Consider the following 16089-nt stretch of genomic DNA (forward strand, 5'->3'; position numbering starts at 1 on the left):
ATTCAAGGGCGAGCTCTTGGTCCCAGTCGTCCTTTCCTGTATAAAGAGAAAGGAGCCATTTAAAAAACATAATTGAAGAGCTAAGTGCAAGGGAGGGGGAGGCCATACCTGTAATCCTAGCTACTCAGGAGGCTGAGATCTGAGGATGGCAGTTTGAAGCCAGCCTAGGCAAGAAAGGCTGAGATTCTTCTCATTAACTAGCAAAAGCTGGAAGTGGAGATATGGCTTAAGCAGTAAATCACCAGCCTTGAGTGTAAAAGCTAAGCAACAACCAGCACAAGGCCCTAAGGAGTCCAATGGAGCGCTCTTGGAAGGTAGTTATCATAGTGCAGGGCTCTTCTCATATCTTCTCTGCCAGGCTTTACACTGATTGCTTAATGGCTTGGGCAGTGCACCCAGCCCAGCTTTTTTCATTGGTGAAGTGAGCACCTAGGGTATTATGAGGAGGAGCATTTGAGCAGGAGCCTGAGACACTCTGAGAATAGGAATCACCATGATTGAACACGTACTCTATGGCATATGTTGTGTTATGTCCTTTAGTTTTTATCCCTAGCCACCTAACAGTTCACCTTCCTCTCCTACTCACTTGCTCAGATGGAAACTGTAATTGTCATTAGAAAACAGAGGCAGTGATTGCTCTAGACAATTTCCTGCTGAGTGAGGACAGACTAGGGTAGGACAGTATGGAATCATTCAGAAAGAGTGTTTTCGGCAGACAGGACATGGTTTGTGTGCTGTTCCAACAGACCAGAGTAAAACTTGAGAAAACAGTTTATAGGAGGCTTCTTTTTTTTTTTTTTGGGTACTGGGGATTGAACCCAGGACTTTGCCCTTGCTAGGAAAGCGCTTTGCTAGTGAGCTACATTGCAGCCCAAGGCTCCTTTTTTATTAGCTTTAGTAGCTTGTTGGATTCCAATTCAGAAGAAACACACTTAATAAGAAGGTTGAAAATACAGGTGCCAAATAGTAGCAGAATTAGGGGTCACCAGAAAGGTAGCAGCTAACACAAGTGTCTGCTCATGAGAGCTATCCTTGGATAGCTTGCTTCCTAAACTGAGATTAATCTGTGATGTCTAACAAAAAAATTAAATGGCTTTTGTTATAACCTTTTCATCAGTGCATATGATGCATATGATGTATTTCTTTTTAAAATTGTTATTATGAAGGTGATATCTACAGGAGTTGCAGTTACATAAGTCAGGTAGTGAGTACAATTCTTTTGGACAATGTCACCTCTTTCTTCGCTCTTGCCCAGTTTTTCCCAATGTACTTCTTTTTACCATTTTTATTGGCATCTATTTCTTTTTCCTTTTTTTTTTTGCAGTCATGGGGTTTGAGCTCAGGACCTGGGCACTGTCCCTCAGCTCTTCAGCTCAAGGCGAGCGCTCTACCACTTGAGCCATAGCACCACTTCTGGTTTTCTGGTGGTTTATTGGAGATGAGAGTCTCATAGACTTTCCTGCCCAGGCTAGCTTTGAACCATGATCCTCAGATCTCAGCCTCCTGAGTAGGTAGGATTACAGGCATGAGCTACTGGCACCGGGCTGGCATCTATTTCTTATACAAAGGGGTTTCATTGAAAAATTTCCTTATAGGCATATAATGTACCTAATCAAATTCATCCCCTCTATCAGTCCCTTTCAATCCTTTCCTGTTGAAACAATTTCAAAAGTTTTTGTTGTTTTATTTTCACACACTTATATTAAGAGTACTTCAACTATATTCACTCTCTTCCTCCTGCTAGTACCTATCTTTGAAAACAGAACCTGTTTTACATTCTTGTTATTCATTATTTGCCAGTGCTGTGGCTTGAACTCAGGGCCTAGGCACTGTCCCTGAGCTGCTGCTGCTGCTTCTTCTTCTTTCTTTTTCTTTTTTGCTCAAGGCTACTGCCCTACCACTTGAGCCACAGCGTCACTTCCAGCTTTTTCTGTTTATGTGGTATTGAGGAATCGAACCCAGGGCTTCATGTATGCGAGGCAAGCACTCTACCACTAAGCCACAATCCCATCCCCTCATTATTCACTTTTAAGGCCTAGTCCACATATTGAGAGCAAACACACAATTTTTGTCTTTTACTTTGGCTTGGATCAAATCCCATGGCCACTTTCTGAACTCTCATTGCATAGAGGATGGAACTGCACAGATCAGCTTAGCTTTGCTCAGACACCTCACCCCTGAGAAACTGAAGGGCAATGGAGCGCGGAGTAGGAATTGATACTAGCAGTACAAGCCCACAAGGTAGTTCCAAAAGCTAGGTATGGCTGTAGTTCTCTAATAAAAAATATAGTGACTCTTATTTCCTCACCCTCCCCACAATGTATGTTATTTGTAAAGCAGTGTTCTCAACCTTGGTACTACTTGTGTTTGGGGCCAGATTCTGCTATTGTTGCTAGGGGGGGGGGTGGAAGGTACTTGTTCTCTGGAAGGCAAAATTGCTTTTCTTGAACCATCATTTTATAGTTGAGCCTCTTAGATAAGAAAAAAAAATCTTCATCACAGATGTCTAGAGACATTTCCAATTGCCACAATTTTAAGGGTCTAGATAGTGCTACTGCCACCTAGTGGGTACAGGCCAGGGGTGTTACTAAACATACACACAGGATAACCTCCCCCCCAACCACTCAAACATGTATTTGGACCCAAATCTTAACAGTGTCCAAGCTGAGAAACCCTGTGCTAGCGAAAGTCACAAGATAGTGTCCAATCACCGTGCTTTAAAAAATTAATTTTACTATGATTTTTTTTGTTGTGTATGTGGTACTGAGGAATTGAATGCAGGGCTTCATGCATGCTAGGCAAACACTCTAACACTAAGCCACATCCCCAGTCTTTTAAAAAATTAAATGAGTTTATACAAATTAGTAGCGAAAGATAATACATTTTAATCAATGTGTTCAAGAGGAGAACTAATTTACATAGGATAGGGCTGTTTTTGTATTTGCCAAAGCTAGAAGGAAAACACTTCATGATACTGAACAAAAATAGACAGAGAAAAGAACATATTTTAATCAGAGAGTCCAGGTTCCATTTATTAAATATGTTACTTTCTAAAGTATGTTTTTAGGCTCTAGCTAGATTTGCACCAAATCACAGCTGGGTTTTAAGGATAAAATTTAACATTTAAAAGGCATCAACATTTGGGCTAGGAATGTGGCTTAATGGTAGAATGCTTACCTAGTAAGTGTGAAGCCCTGAGTTTGAGTCCTCAGTACCACATAAACAGAAAAAGCCATTAGTGGCACTGTGGCTCAAGTGGTAGAGTACTAGCCTTGAGCAAAAGAAGCTCAGAGACAGTGCCCAGGCCCTGAGTTCAAGCCCCAGGATTGGCAAAAACAAAAACAAAAACAACCGTCATCAACGTTCAGGTATAGCGCACTTCCTTACTATATACAAGGCACTGTATTTAATCTCCAGCCCTTCAATACATAACCATAAATACCATTTCATAATATGCTGATTTAATATAATTGTTCAATTCTACTGCTATGAATACTGCCCCAAATTCTCACTGACATAGTGGTTTGTGACTAATGTTAAATTTTGCTTAGTTCATTTTTTGTTATAAATTGAGAGGAAAGTTTCTTATTTATTGAAGATTTTGGAGTTCCTAATTCATAGCAGAATGAAATTTTGTGTTTGGTGGGGTTGGTGATAGTGGTGGTACTGGAGTTTGAACTCAGGGTCATACTTGCTGGGCAGGTGCTTTACCACTGAGCCATATCTCCAGTCTTTCCTTTTCACTGGTAATCTTTCAAATAAGGCCTTGCTTGCTGCCTGAGTGCATGTTTGGATCATGGTCCACCTTCTTGCTGTAGCTGAGATGACAGATATGCATGGTGACATCCAGCTTCATTCCATTAAGATTGAGCCTTATAAACATTTTTGCCTAGACTGGTCTAGAACTCTGACCATCCCCATCTCAGCCTTCTACAAGGCTAAAATGACAGGCACATGCCACCACACTCAGCCATTACCAAGGAGGTCTCACAAATTTCTCTGGCCCGGCCAGCTTTGAACCACAACCCTCCTGGTCTCAGTTTCCCAAGTAGTTATGATTGCAGATGTTAGTCACCAGCACCTAGCTACTATGTTAGGTAGTAGAGGAATTGTCAAATGCTAGTTCTGGAGAGAAGGAGGTAGATTGGTTTTCTTTTTTTTTCCCCTTGGGGCTATGCACTCTCCCTGAGCTTTTTTGCTCAAGTCTGGTGCTCTACCACTTGAGCCAAGCTCCACTTTGGGCTCTTTTGGTGCTTAACTGGAGGTAAGAGTCTTACTGACCTTCCTGCCTAGGCTGGTTTCAAACCATGATCCACAGATCTCAGCCTCCTGAGTAAGTAGGATTACAGGTGTGAGCCACTGGTGCTCAGCTAGAGCGAAAACATGTACTGAGAAAGTTAGAAGGGAATACTCTGTCTCTGGAAGGGAGGGAGGACAGTGAGGCTGGAATGGCAGTGAGGGGTGAGACTGAAAGCTGGGATTTGCTGTCAAGGGACCCCAGCCACCTTTTCTCTCCAATGAAGTTTCATGCTCTTTGTCCTCTCCTCTTTAGGAAGAGTCACTTTTTGCATCCAGTTACCTGATAATGCTACTAATTAATGTTAATTACGTCATTTCCAGCTGGTCCACTGTCTCAAGCACATTATCACCAATGGTTGTAGGGGTACTGAAGGCAGGAAATGTGGCTCATTGCGTATCACCCTCCCCACTGCTCCATGCCAACATCAGAACCACAGGTGGTGGCTCAGACCAACACTCACAGAGCAGAAAGAAGCGCCCACTGGAGCAGACAAATGACATACCCTGTTTGGAAAAAGGACACGCCCCCTCTGACAAATTACATGCCCCCTTTCTTCCACATACACCAGGTAAGAAGTTACCTTTGAAGAGAGGTGGGGGAAGGTGATCTTTGGGTTATGCTTCAGTTTAAATGTCGCACCGGAGGTGCGTTGTTCTTACAAGAGATGACACCTCCTTATCTTGGCCTTGTAAAGACCAGATCGTTATCAAAGTGGCAATGGCTCAGAGCCAGATGAATGGTTAATGAACAATCTTTCCAGAAAAATGTAGGCCAGGAGTCATATCCAGCTTTTATATCTGACTAAACTAAAATTATAGTTGGGGTTATCATCTTTTCTTAGCAATTTATTTTGACTGTAATTTGGTATTAGACAGTGCTATATACTTAGTAACGTTAGTCAGCCTTATTAAAATGGATCTGATGACACACTTTTTTTTCCTTTTAAAAATATTTTAAGTTTTTATTCTTTTCAAGATGTAGGCTGACTAAATAGGACATACTTTGTCTACAGGGATTTCTCAGAGTGAGGTAAAATAGTGAGCTTTACTATACATATGATTTTAATAAATAAATAAATAAATGTTAAAGTTGTATGTATATTAAAGTGTATTTTGCGTTATATGTTTACATTTATATCCATATTTAGCTTACAAATTTATATTTACCATTTAAATTCTTAAACATATACTATTTATATATAAGGTTTCCATATAGAGACACGACTACGTGCAAATACAACTTTATTTTTCTGAATGCCAAGCATGATTTCAATTTTCAAAACTACATGCGGTATTTATTTCGAAACCATGCAATGCATTGATTAGTTTAGGCAGCAGATTATGGTAAATAATGAAAAAGGTCTTTTGGTTCCAGCCCTGGCTCTTCAGGAACCTTTCAAAATGGTGGCTTGAGTCCACTTTCCCACCTCACCAAGTATGGTATAGGGAACATAATGGAATCTTTATTTATTTATTATCATTATTGTAAAGGTGATGTACAGAGGGGTTATAGTTGCATAAGTCAGGTAATGAGTACTGTAGAGAACTCTGAACCTGAGCTATGAAACCTGCGAAAGGTTTGAGAGGTTGGAATGCCACTTTGACAGCACTTGGAACACAGAGAGCTTTAAATGATGGTATTTGTTAAGACAAATGGGGGTTACTATAACAAATTACTGCAGACTAGGTAGATTATCAACAACAGAAATATCTAATCGTTCTAGAGGCTGGAAAAGCCAGGTGCCAGCAGATTCAGCGAGGAGGGTCCCCAGATATAAGCCTTCCTTAGGTCCTCACATGACATATGTAGGAAGGGGAAGGACATTCCCCTGGCTATTTGGGGTTTAAATTCTAGGCCTCATAATTGCTGGGCAGACACTCTACCACTGAGACATGAGTGTAGCTCCTTTTTTTTTCTGTTGGTCATGGGGCTTGATCTCTGGGCCTGGGTGCTGTCCCTGAGCAATTCAACTCAAGGCTAGTGCTCTACCACTTGAGCCACAGTGCCACTTCCGGTTTTCTGGTGGTTAATTGGAGATAAGAGTCTTTCCTGCCAAGGCTGGATTTGAACTTCAATCCTCAGATCTCAGCCTCCTGAGTAGCTAGGATTACAGGCGTGAGCCACCAAAGCCCAGCTTCTAGCCCCTTTTTGACTGGTTATTTTTGAAATAAGGTCTCTCGTTCTACATGGGCAAACCTTTGAACCACAATCCACCTATTTTAGCCTTCCTGTTGTAACTGAGATGACAGATGTACACTTGCAGGCCCAGCTTCTTTCTGTTGAGATAGAATCTTGAAGACTTTTCTATTAAGGCTGGCCTGAAATGGTGATCTTCCTAATCTCAGACTCCAGAGCAGCTAGAATTACAGATGTTAGCCACTGTCACCCAGTTGCCAGGCTTTACTTCTTGAATCCCTTGCTTTCGAAAGTCATCACATTGGGTGATTTCTACAGGATGATTGACGATTTCTACATGAATTGTGCGAGCACGCAGACATTGAGGCCACAGTAACGCTGATGTTGTTTTGCTTCTGGTATCCAATTCTGAATGTTGTTCTCATTGTGTCTCATGGATATGAATACATTTGGGGTATGCTCATTTGCTAGTGATTTTCCTCTTTCAAGTGTTTGAAGGTTTTCATCAAATGAGGTTCTAATAAACTGAAAGCCTCACCTGAGTAAAGTGCTTCCCTTTAGAAATAATAAGAAATAAAGAGAGGCTGTGATTTCTGAAGTCCCTGCTAGAATATCTATAATTTCTCATATAAATGTTAAGAAACCCCAGAACTTCTATGCAGCTTTTTGTGGGGGTTGGTGCTGGGCTTGAAATCAGGGCCTGGTTGCTGTTCTGTCTTTTGTTTGTTTGTTTAAGGTTAGTCTATGCAGTTATTTTGATTCAAGGACAAAGGTAAAGCTTGCCTTGTGGGAAACCGCCCCCCCCCACCAAAATGCACCTCTTGCCTTATATGGCCTATGGGCTAAAAGTTCCCCACCTCTGTTAGAGTACTTGCCATCTCCTCCTAACTCATTTCCTGCCTCCTCTCATCCCGCTTCAGGCATCTGTTTACGGTTAGTAAGCTAAACAACTAAGTTCAAGTCCCACAACCAACAACAATAACAACGACAACAAGCCGGTGACTCATGCCTGTAACCCTAGCTACTCAGGAGGCTGAGATCTGAGGTTCGCAGTTAGAAGCCAGCCTGGGCAGAAGTCCCCTAATGAGACTCTTATCTCCAATTAATCACTCAATAAAACCAGAAGTGGTGCTGTGGCTTAAGGGCCTTGATCACAAAGAGGTTCAGGGACAGCACCCAGGCCCTGAGGTCAAGCCCCACAACTGACAAAAAAAAATCTAAACAAAAGAAGACCAAAATTGATACACTGGGAAGGTGGTGCATACCTCTGATCCCAGAACTCAGTGAGCTGAAGCAGGAAGATCACAGGTTTGAGGCCAGCCTGGACTACATAGCTAGATTCCGTCTCAATAAAAGAAAAAGAAAAGAAAAAAAGATCATGCCTGTAACCCTACTTGCTCAAGAGGCTGAGATGAAAAGAATCACAGTTCCAGGCCAGTTTATGAGAAAAGTTTGTGAGGCCCACCCCCACCTGATTTCAACCAATAAAAAGCTGGACATGGTGTCATGTGCACCTGTTATCCCAACTGCAGAAATATATAAATAGGAGGATCACAGACTAGAGTGGCCCAAACCCCTATTTGAAAAATAATGAAGGTAAGAAAAGGACTAAGAGTATGGTTTAAGTGTGATAGCACAAGCTGGGCGCTGGTGGCTCACGCCTGTAATCCTAGCTACTCAGGAGGCTGAGATCTGAGGATCGCGGTTCAAAGCCAGCCCGGGCAGGAGAGACCTTGAGACTCCTATCTCCAATAAACCACCAGAAAACCGGAAGTGGTGCTGTAGCTCAAGTGGTAGGGCGCTCGCCTTGAGCTGAAGAGCTGAGGGACAGCGCCCAGGCCCAGAGTTCAAACCCCACGACCGACCAAAACAAAACAAAAAAAAAGTGTGATAGCACATACCTAGTAAGTTCAAGGCCCTGAATTCCAACCCTACTACACCAAATAAAAGAACTAGGTGATTTCTAACAACAAAAATGAATTCAAAATGGACCACAAATGTAACTGTAAATGCTCAAAGAAGAAAACTACAAGAAGAAAACATAGAGAAATATCTTTGTGACCTTAGAGCAGACTATGTCTTAGAATTTTGGGCACAAACACAATCTGGAAATTTTTTTTAAACTCTGATAAATTGGACTTGATCAAAACTAAGAAATTTCTGTTTTTCAAAAGGCACTTAAGAAAGTACAAAAACAGGGCTAGGAGCATGGCTCAAAAAAGTAGAGCACCATTGGGGCTGGGAAGGTGGCTCAGTGGTAGAGCGCTTACCTTGCATGCCAGAGGCCCTGGGTTCGATTCCTCAGCACCACATAAGCAAAAAAAGAAAAAAGCCGGAAGTGGCTCTGTGGCTGAAGTGGTAGAGCGCTAGCCTTGAGCTGAAGAGCTGAGGGACAGCGCCCAGGCCCAGAGTTCAGGCCCCACGACCGGACCCCCCCCCAAAACAAAGTAGAGCACCTGGCTAGCAAGAACAAGGTCCTGACTGCAATCCCTATTACCACCAAAATAAATACAAAAGTAAGTTATAGACTTAGAGAAAATATTTGCAAGATACATAATTTCTACAGTATTTAAAGCAAAGTATATAAGAATTCGCAAACTTCAATGATAAGAAAACAAACCAATTTAAAAAAGAGAGAGCCCGGTGCAGGTGGTTCATGCCTATAATCCGAGCTACTTGGGAGGCTGAGATCTAAGTATCACGGTTCAAAGCCAGCCCAGGCAGAAAAGTCCTTGAGACTTTTATTTCCAATTAACCACCAAAAACTGGAAGTGGCACTATGGCTCAAATGGTAGAGTGCTTGGCTGGTGCTGAAGAGCTCAGATAGTGCCCAGGCTCAGAGTTCAAGCCCCACAACCGACAAAAAAAGAGAGAGAGAGATTAAAAAATGTTTTTCCAGTAGGGTGCCAATGGCTTACACCTGTAATCCCAGCTATTCAGAAGACTAAGATCTGAGAATCGCAGTTCGAAGTCAGCCCAGGAAGGAAAGTCCATTAGCCAGTTATCTCCAACTAGCCAAGAAAAAAGCTGGAAGTGGAGCAGGAAAAAAAATCTAAGACAGGGTCAGAGCAACAACTAAAGTTCAGTACAAATCAGATGGGGCTGGGTGGACAGAGTTTTCATCTTAGGGAGATGCATCCCAGTATGTCTGCGGAGTTGCAGCATTTGGACCATGCTCAAGGACTGCAAGTAAGGGTGGAAAATGGCCCAGACCATGTTTTCTTTTTTTAACTTACAGTTTATTTTTTTTGTGCCAGTCCCAGGGTTTGAACTCAGGACCTGGGCACTATCTCTGGGGTCTTTTACTCAATACCAGCACTCTACCACTTGAGCCACCGCTCCGCTTCTGGCTTTTTGGCAGTGTTAACTGGAGATACGAGTCTTAGAGACTTTCCTGCCCAGACTGGCTTCAAACCATGATCCTCTGGTCTCAGCCTCCTGAGTAGCTAGAGTATAGGCGGGAGCCATGGGCGCCCAGCTGAATTGGGGAAGAATGCTGGGAACAGCATGAACAGAACAAGCAAAGCAGGACATGACAGACGCAACAGTTCTTTAAGATCCCACTGGGATAAATGACTACTTTCATGACAGCGAAAGTCCTCTGAAAATTGATGGATGAGGAAACCACCGGATTTAAAAAAAAAAAAACAAAACACGTCTCTTACATTTGTGGTGATTGATCCTGCCTTGTATAGCTTTAAAAGGAAACAGAAAACATAGGCCTGAACCCCCACGCCCCACGCCCACCGTGCAGGGTTGGGCTACGCCCACAAAGTCTTGGCGGCGCCTGCCTACCAAGTGCGCATGTGTGGTAACGGTAATTTGTAGGCCGGAACCCGCTACCATTCGGCTCGGGGAGCACCGGGACTGGCACGGAGTGCATTGCGACCAGCACGAGGATACTGGGATTATAGCAAAGGAGGATGTGACTGAAGCCGCCAAAGGTAGGTAGTTTTCAGAGATCCTCAACTTTTCCATGTTGGCTGGGGCCCCGGTTCCAAGGCCATGGGCTTAGAGTTGGAAAGGTTCTCACTTCGCTTTTCTTCTTTCTCTTACCAGTACTGGGGCAGGAAATCAAGGTCTTGCACTCTGTGTGTGTGTGTGTGTTGTGTGTGTGCGCGTGCGCACGCGCGGAGACATTTTCCCCTATGTGTCGGTACCGGGGCTTGAACTTAGGGCCTGGGCGCATCTGGTAGCGTTTTCTGCGCATGGCTGGTGCTCAACCACGTGACTCACGGCTCTAGTTCCACTGTGTGTAAAGTTTTACAGGAGCACATAAGTAAGTGGCTTTACTCGCCTAACTCCTTCATTCTCAACCCCTCCCCACCCCCACCCCACCCCACCCCCACCGCTGAACGCCATCTCTTCTTTTCCTTTAGCGTGCCAGTTTTGTGTGACCATGCAGAAAGCTTTAGAACAGGCATTGGAAGATTCAGACAATGTCAATGCCGGAGTCCAGCACAGGAGCCCTAGAAGGAGACCCTTAACTAGTGAGGAAAAGTCTCTGCAGGAAAAACTCTATGACATTTATGTTGAAGCATGTGAAAAGGACACTGAGGTGAGGGAGTTCAGAAGCAGCGAGAGCTTGCTAGACCAGCTTATCAGGAGTGAGGACTTTCCTTGTCTGGTGATTGACCTCAACCCAGGAGATCAGGGCTGTTTTGCAATGATCTTGGACAAAGATGGCTCCCTTTCAGAGAGCATTGCGCTGCCTTATTCAGGAGAGAAACTGCTTGAATATTTAGATGCAGAAGAATTACCGCCATATCTGCTCAATATCTTGGAAAACTCTGAGGTGAACCTTTTCCATCATGGCTGTGTCTTAGCAGAAATCCGTGACTACAGACAGTGCAGCAGTAGGGAACTATCTGGTTATCAAAGTCGGCATATTCTCTTGAAACCAAAGGTGAAGACTTTAATGTGTGATATGGAGTACATGATAACTGGAGGCCATCATTGGACTCAGGAAGAGAAACAGGAGTTTGAGAGCCAGATGATCTTAGCAACAGCAGACCCATTGTGTCTTGATCCTTCGGTCTCTGGAAGCTGCACTAACAAAAGACTGCGGTGCAAGAGGCCGGATGGGAGGGATGAGTCGGTGAGACCTAGCTTTATGAGGTCTCCATGGCACAGCGTGGATTGGCAATGGGAGCTGCCTAAATACACAGCGAGCCCTGGGTTTGAGGCAAAGACTGTTTGCAAAAAACAAGCGGAAAGAAGTGGCCACCCTTATGATCTGGTGATTGCGGCGGCGGCGGCGGCGGCGGCGGTCGAGCCCGGGGACACAGAACAGCAGAGACCCTGTGATGTGGATGTGCCTTCTGAGCTAGATGTGCAAAGATATGCAAAAGGGAGTTCGTTTGTCCCATTTGGTGGCTCACAGGCAGCCGCCTGGGCCGTTCCTGAGGCAGGAGATGAGTTTGCGTTGGCATATGAACCCGGTGATCCGGCCAGGGACATGAACTTTCTTATCATGCAGTCACTTAATGACCCACTTCTTTCTGACAGCCCATGGGCAGCTCAAGAAGTTGGGTGTGACAGGCAGATGAGTCCCCCTTACATCTTCTCAAGTTACCCACGGGATGCGTTGATGGCAGGGTCCAAGCCCAATGCAGGGCGGGCTGCTGGTGCAAGCCAGGAGTCTGTTCAGGGCAACGCTGCACGTTCACTGTCCAGTAAGATGAAATCCAAGTCCGGCGGCTCAGCTGTAGTCAGCAAGGCCTCTTCAGGGAAGAAGCCCAAACTGCCTACCTCCTGGTGGGTCCCATCTCCCGCCTCAGAATTACCTTGGGGGACAGGAGTCAATCTTGCCTGCGTCTCAGTATCAAGGGGTGTAGCATTCCAAGCCAAGAGCTCTCGCAAGCTCAGGCGTCTGGCTCCTGGTCCAGCTCCTCCTCCCAAACCTCCTCCCAAGCCTCCTCCCAAACCTCCTCCCAGGCTCCCTCCCAAGATTGCTCCCAAACCTGTTCCCCCGCCCCCGCCGCCCCCACCCCCGCCCCCTCCCCCACGCCCTCCCAGGCTTGCTCCCAAGCCTGCCCCCCCTCCCCCTCCTGATCCTCCATCCCTTCGCAGTCCCACTCCTACCACCCCTTCTTCCAGTCCCACTCCCACTCCTAGTCCGCCCGGGGCTCTGGCTTCCCATCTCGACCCCCCTCCCACACCTGCTCTCCCCACCCCTCCCCTTCCCTCTTCCACTGCTGCTTCCCTTCCCACTCTTACCCCCCCTCCAGCTCCCAGTCCTGTCCCCACTGCCACTGCCATGCCCACCGCCGCTCCTGCTCCCAAGCCAGCCAGCCTGGCTGGGAGATCCCGAGCAAGGGTCGTCAGGAGGAGTAAAGGGCCTCACGCGGCCAAGGGCCCTGCTAGCTCGTCAGAAAGCACCCAGGCCCCCAAGGCCCCCACCAGCTCAAGCAACCCGAAAGCCACCCAGGGGGCGCAGAAACCTTCAGCTCTGGTAAGTGGCTCAGTGTTGGGGCCCTCTGGTGCCCCCATACCTGGGCAGGTCTCTCCTTCTGGTGGTCTTCTGTCCCTCGGAGTCCAGCTGCCCAATGCCCCGGTTGGATTAATGCAACCCCCTCCTCCCATGGCCATGCAGTTTCTTGTGAATAATACGTTAAGTTCCATCACAGTGCAGATTCCCCCCGGGGGTGTGGTCTTGAACCCCCAGCCTCAGTTATATCAGTTGCTTCCACAGCAACAGCTTCTACAATCCAGAGCGCCTCCTCCTCCACATCCAGTGCCCTCGGCTTCTGTGCAGGGGTCTGGCAGTCAACAGTGGACCACCCCTGTGCAGGGGTCTAGCAATCAACAGTGGGTCAACCCTCTTCAGGGGTCTAGCAGTCAACAGTGGGTCACCCCTGTGCAGGTATCTAGCAGTCAACAGTGGCTCACCCCTGTTCAGGTGTCTAGCAGTCAACAGTGGGCCACCCCTGTGCAGGGGTCTAGTGGTCAACAGTGGGCTACACCTGTTCAGGGGTCTAGCGGTCAACAATGGAGCACTCCTGTTCAGGGGTCTAGCAGTCAACAGTGGGCCCAGTCACCTCGGCAAGGGGTAGTTGTTACCCTTGCTGGCATGGGGAGTTTCCTGCTGCCCCAAGCAACTCTATTGGAGCAGTCAACACCTGGGCACATTATTCTGCAGAATTGCCAGCCCCCTCCTCCTGCCCAGCCACAGCAGGTGCAGGTACAAGCCCAGAGCGCACAGCAAAGTGTCAGGCAGGCTCCATTTCCCCAGGCCACATTGACCGTCCAGAATGCTCAGCCTCATGGCTCCGGACACACAAGGCAAAGGAAAGGGAGAGCAAAGAAAGCCAGCTCAACTATGCAGAAGCCCTGAGTCTTGCCTTACTTGGCATCTCACAAAGCACATCAGCTTTGACTTAAATAAATTCCAACCTTTTACTTGCTTTTTGGTACTTTTTAACAGCTCTGTAGTTTACCTTTGAAACTTCAAACTTTGCACAGTAGCCCAGGCCCATGATTTTTTTTTAACATAAAAACAGGAATGGGCATTTACAAACTGCCATTGCTTTCCTTGAGTTAATTTTAATTGTTGACATGGTTATTTTTATTGTCCTAACATGATTCCACATTGAAACTAGGTTCATTTATAAGTCTTCCAATTTAGAGTTGCCCTAAACAATAAAACTGGCATGCTACTTGTAGCAAGGTGAACTGGTTTTTAATTTTTTTAACTGTCACGCAAATATTACACATTTATCTTATGAACTATTTTTAAGGAAACTGTTGTTCAAAAGAATTTTAGAACTCCTAGAACGGAAACCTAGCTCCTCATTTTATACCATTTAGCCCCTGGCTGCCCCCTCCAGTTTTGTGTCCACATGAAGTGGAGATTCTTGACGCTTATGCAAGTGCCTCATTCTGTGTCTGTCATTTGGAAATTGGCCATTTCAACTTGGCATGATGCCCTCAAGGTTCATCCAAGTTCCCCTGTGTCTCAGGCTGACACTGTAAAAATGGTTTCCCAGTGTGTGATATATAAGGAAGTGGGGACATCTAGATTATATGTCATTATTATATATTTGAAGTAAAAAGAAAGCCTTCTAGGTGAACATGGTGTTTATTCTGTTTTAAAGGTTTGTTTGCAATATATATAATGTAATTGTTGAAAATGCACTTCAGGGGCTGGGAATGTGGCTTAGTGGTAGAGTGCTTGCCTAACATGCATGAAGCCCTGGGTTCCATTCCTCAGTACCACATAAACAGAAAAGGCCAGAAGTGGTGCTGTTGCTCAAGTGGTAGAGTGCTAGCCTTGAGCAAAAGAAGCTCAGGGGCAGTGCCCCAGGACTGGCAAAAAAAAAAAGAAAGAAAGAAAGAAGGAAAGAAAGAAAAGAAAAGAAAATGTACTTTGAAAAACTAAACCAGCAGAAAGTACAATAAAGGATACATCAGAGATCTGCACACCTGTGGAGTAGAGTGGGGGACTCATGTGACTGACCCTGTCCCTCAAAGGGGACCCCCTACATGCTGTGTTCCTTCTTACCCCACCTCTCCTCTTCCAGGTACTGCCAGTGGCCTACAAAGGGCACTTCTGGGATGGCTTCTCATCTCCCTCTCTGTATTTAATTTATATTTTATATTTACATGTATTGTTATCTGTTACTTCTTTAAGCATATTATTCCTTTAAGCAGCTGTATATTTGCATTTTAGGACAGTAGGTTCCTTGCAAAAAGGTAAGTAAACACTTGAAATCTATTTCATTTGTTTACTCTTTATATCTCCACAGCCTTCTTAGATTTCTAAGTCATTGTATTTCTTTTCTCATTGTACCATCAAGCACTCAGTCCTCACTGACCCCAGATGCTCACCCCCACCCAATTTCCTTTTATCTCCATAAATTGGAGGTGTTCAAAATTTCCTTTAATGGCACTGTACAAAATGTGTTCTTTTCACTTGTCTTGTTTTCAGGATTTACATAGGTTGCAGTATGCATCAGTAAAAGGTGTACTCAAGGCGTAATATGGGTCAGGCGAGATTGATTTCCTTATGTTGTATTATGTATCACCACTTGATTCGTTTTGCCTGAATACTGTTCGATTGTTGGTGTATTCGTAATTTTGCTTATCTGTTCATTTAGTGCCTCTTATAGCTTCTCTGTTGCAACTTGGAAGCCTAGTCTGTGTATGTAAAAAGCTTTTGTAAGTATACATGTATATTTATCTGTCTTTTGTCCTGACCTCCTACCCTAAAAGTAGAAAAAAGGAAATGTCATCATCAGTTTTGAAAACAATTAGTAAAGGACCAGTAACCAGTGCTATGCACTATTATTCTATGGTATTGTTGCTCTACTCTCGTACGGATGCTGTTCAAGGAAGATTGGACCAACTGAAACCAGCTAGTCCAAGTTTCCTTGGGAGAGACACTGAGCCCAGTGCAGCACTCTGCACTGCCAGTGGTGCCCGAGCTTTGAGCCAGTGCAGAAAGCAACTGAGGAAGAATTGATGCTTGACCTTGGGAGCTGCCCTCACAAGGTCTTCAGCTTGGTGTCCTTCCTCCCTCTCTATCTGGTCCTTTCAAGTACTGGTGGGAGCTACAGCAGAAGCTATTCGTGAGTGCTATTGAGCCCTCCATTGCTGGGGAGGGAAATAAATTCTGTTCTGTTTCTGTTTAACATTGGCTGCGCTTTGTTCCT

General features: G+C 45.1%; 2 protein-coding genes across 2 annotated transcripts in view; one reads left to right on the plus strand and one right to left on the minus strand.

Annotated features, from left to right (window-relative positions):
* The window catches only part of Supt20hl2 (suppressor of Ty 20 homolog (S. cerevisiae)-like 2), a 59997-nt gene extending 49678 nt beyond the window's left edge, over positions 1-10319 (minus strand). The window contains exons 1-2 of the mRNA XM_013026465.1: positions 10184-10319; positions 6668-6769 (exon numbers count right to left, since the gene is read on the minus strand). Of these exons, the coding sequence (XP_012881919.1) occupies positions 6668-6769; positions 10184-10319 (238 nt within the window). The remainder of the gene's footprint in view (positions 1-6667; positions 6770-10183) is intronic.
* A 516-nt stretch (positions 10320-10835) lies between these two features.
* On the plus strand, positions 10836-13772 carry Supt20hl1 (suppressor of Ty 20 homolog (S. cerevisiae)-like 1). Its single transcript, XM_013026466.1, has one exon. The coding sequence runs from the start codon at positions 10836-10838 to the stop codon at positions 13770-13772; it is 2937 nt and encodes a 978-aa protein (XP_012881920.1).
* The last annotated feature ends 2317 nt before the right edge of the window (positions 13773-16089 follow it).

Source organism: Dipodomys ordii, unplaced genomic scaffold (genome assembly GCF_000151885.1).
Source record: "Dipodomys ordii isolate 6190 unplaced genomic scaffold, Dord_2.0 Scaffold94, whole genome shotgun sequence".
Lineage (NCBI taxonomy): Eukaryota > Metazoa > Chordata > Mammalia > Rodentia > Heteromyidae > Dipodomys > Dipodomys ordii.

Bases quoted from the DNA above. Each gene is read 5' to 3' on its own strand.
- Supt20hl1 (XM_013026466.1), top strand. From the start codon at position 10,836: ATGCAGAAAGCTTTAGAACAGGCATTGGAAGATTCAGACAATGTCAAT.